General features: G+C 35.8%; 1 protein-coding gene across 1 annotated transcript; it reads left to right on the forward strand.

The window, feature by feature from the left end:
• The first annotated feature begins 4355 nt into the window (after window positions 1-4355).
• Window positions 4356-5736, forward strand: LOC123716323 (forkhead box protein D3-like). The gene has a single exon (XM_045672010.1). The coding sequence runs from the start codon at window positions 4382-4384 to the stop codon at window positions 5273-5275; it is 894 nt and encodes a 297-aa protein (XP_045527966.1). The 5' UTR covers window positions 4356-4381; the 3' UTR covers window positions 5276-5736.
• Window positions 5737-6000: the final 264 nt, after the last annotated feature.

Consider the following 6000-nt stretch of genomic DNA (forward strand, 5'->3'; position numbering starts at 1 on the left):
ACGAATGTCGAACAAAACTATATAAATTTATAAAAATACATATTCAGGTTCACATTTTTCAAAATTATGTCTGCTAACCAATTTTCAAGTAATTTTTATGTGTGGTAAGTAGTAGCCTAAGATTTATATAATTGTAACTGAATTCAATTTTCATAATAACATGGTTTCTTTTTGAAATCGGTAGCTATATACTGCCATCTGGGGTAAGTTTTAAAAATAATATAGCTCTTAGTAGTTGTTAAGCAGTAAAAAGTTGGTTAGCTATAGTACATTCAAAATTTTTCACTAGAGGGCGCTATAACAGATAGAGATTTTAAACCTACAACTACTAATAGGAGATGTTAGTGTTAAGACGCATCGATAGAGGGCATTTTTTACAATTTAATTGATGTTGCCGTCACACAAATCAAACAATCATTTTAAATATTATTTCGGTAGACTTTTTGATATTATTTTACTTTAAATGGAACTTATTGAATTCGTAAATATTATTTAAGGTATATTAATCAGAAAAGGTTCAGGGTAGGTGATAAGTAATTGTTATTAATTAATTTTAATGAGTTTTATTATTTCCGATAAAGAAAATAATCAATGTATAATATATGATATATGTCTCTGGTTTTTTCCAAGTAACTATCTACATCATTGAGTTTTATCTACTCTGTAACTTCCAAAAGCCATACAAGTTTTTGTATCGCTCGATCTCATGGTCGCCACATTAGCGCTACGTATATTAAAACTACATCGTAAATGGTAAACAAAGAAAGTCGGCATTGCTATTGTTTCCGCTATCTTTCTTTGTTTATGCAGTAAAACGATTCGATTGCTTTATATGATTATGAGATGTTATTAATCAAGGAGTGTGTCAAAGCAGTCATGTAAACAACCCATACGCTATGTTAAGCAATTTAATATTTTTCTTATATCTAGTGGTGGTGGCCTTAAAAAAATACTAAATCGCATATCGCCTTTTGTATTAATTTATACAAGTAACCTATACAAGGTCATATATTGGAGATAAACACAAACATGTTTTGCATATTTCCAAGCATAATCTAATAGCTAACAAGACGGTGGGCTTCATAATCCGTCAAAGATGCTTGGATCTCGCAGCAAACATTTCTGTACGGTAGATAAGCTAGCTTGTTCAGATTAGCCCGTCCTTTGTAAGCTTAAGTAGTTGAAGTTTGGGCTCTAGTTTTGTTGGGAAAAAGAGTTTACTGAATGTTTTTGATATTTTGTTATATTTTGGTCTTTATTTGTTATAAGTCCAAAATTATTCTAAACTATTAAAGCCTGTTCGAAGGATTTAACAAGGCAGTAAGCGCCAGGCTGTATGAAAAAAAAACGCCCTAACACTCAAAAGTATGTAACCATCCCAGAGGTTTTTTTAAATGTAATAGGAGACAAACGGGCAGGAGGCTCAACAATTCACATTGCCAGAAGGCTCGCAAGTGCGTTGCCAGCCTTTTAAGAATTAGCACGCTCTTTTCTTGAAGGACCCTAAGTCGAATTGTTTCGGAAATACTTCAGTGGGAAGCTGGCCACATAGTGGTGGTGCGCGGCAAACCTAACCTAACTTAACACGTATTTGTGGAACAACGGAGGTGATACGGATGGTAGAGATACACTTACTTACAATACTTTATAGGAACAACGATTTTTAAAGACGAGGGAGAGCTTTGATTATAAGTTTGTACATACACACAGAATATAAATTTGTATTGTTTTTAAATGTAACATTTGCAGGCTGAAATTATGGCTGTGTGTTAAGATTATGTCTACATTATGTACGACTTACGTAACGAAAATAGAATTAATTTATTATATAAGGAAAGACGGTGAATGACTGCGCAAGATTTGCTTTACAAGACGCTCATGAGACTGACTGCTAAGCTCCAGGTGCCTCTATATATATAGCTATATATAAAGAGGCACCACAAGAAGGCAGGTAGTCTAGTACACTGTAGCTAGAATTAATATTCCACTAACATTATCTTCGTTTATTTCTAATTATAATTTGAAACGTCATAATTATTTAAAAGAAAAAAGAGTGACATGAAAAAACACTTAGATAATAAATTAGATTTGATAACTGTAACCTTTTATATTGATGTAACATTATCGCAAATACAGTTTTGCTATTATATAGATTTCAAAGAAATTGTAAACCATACTTAGATGTTCTTTTAAATGGTTTTGAGAACTTAGGATTTTCAAATGGGACTTGTTTTAACGTAAGTAAAATTAACTCTTCACAGTACACGAAATAAATTTGGCAGGGATCAATCAGATCTTAAATCTGAGTAAAATTATTAGTTGTTTAGGTCGTAGGTCTCGGTTTGATCCCCGGCTGTGCACCCATGGACTTTCTTTCTATGTGCGCATTTAACATTCCCTCGAAATGAGGAAAACATCGTGGGGAAACCAGCTTGCCTTAGACCCAAAAACTCGACAGAGTGCGTCAAGTGCAAAAGGCTGATCACCTGCTTGCCTATTAGATAAACAAATTAGCATCAAAAGGGCACATAAAACTGAGGCCCAGACCTAAACGGTTGTAGGGCCATTGTTTTTTTTATATTGATTTATTAAAAATTCAATACAATAAAATAGTTTACGACACCGTTACAAAAATATTGAAGTAAAACTCCTTTATTGGCGTTGGAAAAAAAATTAGCGTCACATTTTTCCGTTACGTACCATCTTTTTCTTGTCGAAGAGATTCGAGGCCATTAATAACAAAAATATTTAATAACTATAACAGTGATAGTAATAAATCTATTAAAATTAATTAAAATTCTGTAATAATCTACTAAGACCTTATTACTACTAAGTAATAAGGTAAAATTAAATTATTGTATTATTTGTATTCATGTCTTTGATTATAAAAGCCTTTTGTTAAACTTTATCTAATTTTATTTAACCAATTCTGTAAAGTTGCATATAGTAGATCATTTATTAAAAAATAAGGTCATAAAGAAGTTTCATTTTACCACTTATTGTTATTATATTCCATTGATAGTTGTTAGACAATTAAAGGAAAGCTTGGTAATTAGCTAAGACTACACTTGTAGGTACTTACATATCAACTCAACAGCTAACAGCATACAAAGTAACCAAAAATAAGACAAAAAACCGCGAGCCGCGAAAGATCGTGAAATTCAATGGCAAACAAACGCAAAATTCCTTCATTACAGTACAATGCCTACAGACGCATACAAATAACAGGCAACGTCCAATTTAAATAACAACCTCGCAAAGCTGAAAAACAACCCGTAACCGAAGTTGAGAATAAATTAGCAACCACCCTGCACCCCCTCGTACCCAATGTGTACATTGTGCAAAATATTATTTGCCTTGCCAGACAATAATAGGATCTAATGCCCCGCCCTGACATTTTAGCTTTGCTGCGCCCCGCCCAAAGATGCACACTTCTCTATTGGCTGCGGGCGGATTCCGTCTCTATCCTCGCTATGCCGCGTCCCTCTCGCACGTATAGCTTTTCCTTCAACGCCCGAGGGGTAAATGTTTTGGTAGGAAACACATACGAAGGTTTCTAGAGCTGCGTATTGTTGAAACGATTCGCTCAGAGAATATTTTTTAAGCTCGTTTTATTTGAAGATACCTGAATGGTGTGTAAGAATTTCTCTTTATGAGATTTTTTCAATAGACAGTCCTTTAGCTCTGGATTAAAGGATCGCTATATCTTTGTAAACGTTTCCTTTACACTGTTTTCACGATTCTATTCAACGTTTTCAACGTTTATTCTATGAAGATTTTTATTTTTTACTTTTAATGTTAGCGTAATTGAGATTGAGCGTTCAGAGTAGTGTAGACTAGAGAACACGGTTAAGGTACTGAAATAATAATTTCATACACATTTATTGAATAAATTCGACTGCCTAAAGTCATTTAAGATTTATTTTTTCTGTAAAAGATGATTGTACGTATGTATATGTACCGAATATAATTTCATAAATACATACATTTAAATGTATAATATTTTACGATTCAAGTACCTTATATATATTTACCTTATACCTTTAAACGTTTAAATAATAGAGGTATATGAGTTAACCCTAAAAATTCACACCAACAGTAACAAATTGGCATTAAGCCCCCGCAAACAGAAAATAAATACCACAACAAAGTTGAATCGATACGAAGTCTAATAATTATTAGTCAACGGCCTGAAATTCATGCACAAAGCTCCGACCCGCAGTAATAATAACGACAATTGTTGTGTTTACTGAAACGTAAACGCGTGGAGTGGGTCCCCCCGGGGGGCGGAGTTTCGGCCCGGCCTCCGCTGACGACCTCGCGCCAGTGCAGTCCCAGACGCGCCGCGCGCTGCAACGCACCTCTGACATGTGACGACAGCATGGAAGATTGTGATCTCAACCGCTACCGCGATATGATAATCGAGGGAGATTTGCCGCTAGACTTGCGTCCACCACCTAGACTCTATCTACCTCACTATCTCCGCGACGACAGAGAGGACTACCAGCAGGATGACACCTACGTATCCGTCGACGAGGACACGCCAGAACTCCCGCCACCGTCCAGTGACTCCGAAAGATACGACGCGTCCAGCCCCATCGATACCAAACCGAGCTCACCAAAGAAACCAAAACAGAAGTCCTCGTCCCAGTTAATCAAACCCCCTTACTCATACATAGCGCTGATCACCATGGCGATACTCCAATCGCCGCATAAGAAATTAACATTAAGTGGTATATGTGAATTCATCATGACGCGGTTTCCATATTACCGGGAAAAATTTCCAGCGTGGCAGAACTCCATTCGGCACAACTTAAGTCTCAACGATTGTTTCATAAAGATACCGCGGGAGCCGGGGAATCCGGGGAAAGGGAACTACTGGACGTTGGATCCCATGGCTGAGGATATGTTCGATAATGGGAGCTTTTTGCGGCGTAGAAAGAGGTACAAAAGACCGGCGCCGTCGCTTCAACACGCTCACGCCGTCGTAGCGATGTTGGCAAGGGAGGCTTACGCTCCGCTTTTGCCCTTGCCATGTTATTTGCCGCCGACGCCGTTGCTGTCGCTGCCGCGCCCGCCGCCGGCGACTTTACGCCCTGTCCCGCTGCCACCGAGGGTTCCAGAAATGACTGACACTCGATGTAAGAGATCAAGAAATGGTTTCTCGATAGAGTCAATAATCGGGTCGCAAGACAGCGAGGCCGTTGAACCGCGACGTAGTGCATTTTCGCCGCTCCATTTAGGGTCTAGCCCGCCGGACGATTGGGCTAGATGAATGTATGAAAACGGGTGCGTTAATAATTACTTTTAAACGTCCCGATAGTATAAGACTTGGACTAAATAATATTGTGTGTTAAAGGTCATATATACAATTATAAAGATGTCCAGCCGACAATTGGCAATTGACCAAAGCAGTTACCAGTATTTTAATCTATTTACGTATTTTTTGCATCGGTTTTAAGTGGTGTAAGTACTAATAATGTTAATAAAATAGAATATATGTAGCATAATGTCAAAAATTTAAAGTTCGTCCGATTCAGTAGCGCAGTAACTTGAAACAATATTAATTCGTAATTATTTATTTCGTTTTCATTCAATTTATATTTTTTAAATATATTTGGAATGCGTCATTACAGTCGTTTTAAAATAAAGTATTTACATATTCTATTACAAATCTAATTTAGAATATTTTGTTATATTTTTACGTTATATGATGCGATACAATGTCTAGTCACTATGTACAAAGTAGATGTAAAAATCTTGTAAATAATTGTAAAATTTATTAGAGTAGTGAATAGAGTTATTTCATATTTTGCCAAATAATTCTTGTATATTATCTGTAGTAACTTATGTATCTTAGTGTTAAGGTGTAAAAAATATAAACTATAAATACAATCTTCAATATTTTATTGTTTTTATTTATGAATACATCCAAAATACAAAATGGATTTTAAACAGTGTACGGGAAATTTAACGTTTTTAATATCATTTTTATTATTG

Source organism: Pieris brassicae, chromosome 11 (genome assembly GCF_905147105.1).
Source record: "Pieris brassicae chromosome 11, ilPieBrab1.1, whole genome shotgun sequence".
Lineage (NCBI taxonomy): Eukaryota > Metazoa > Arthropoda > Insecta > Lepidoptera > Pieridae > Pieris > Pieris brassicae.

Bases quoted from the DNA above. Each gene is read 5' to 3' on its own strand.
- LOC123716323 (XM_045672010.1), top strand. From the start codon at position 4,382: ATGGAAGATTGTGATCTCAACCGCTACCGCGATATGATAATCGAGGGA.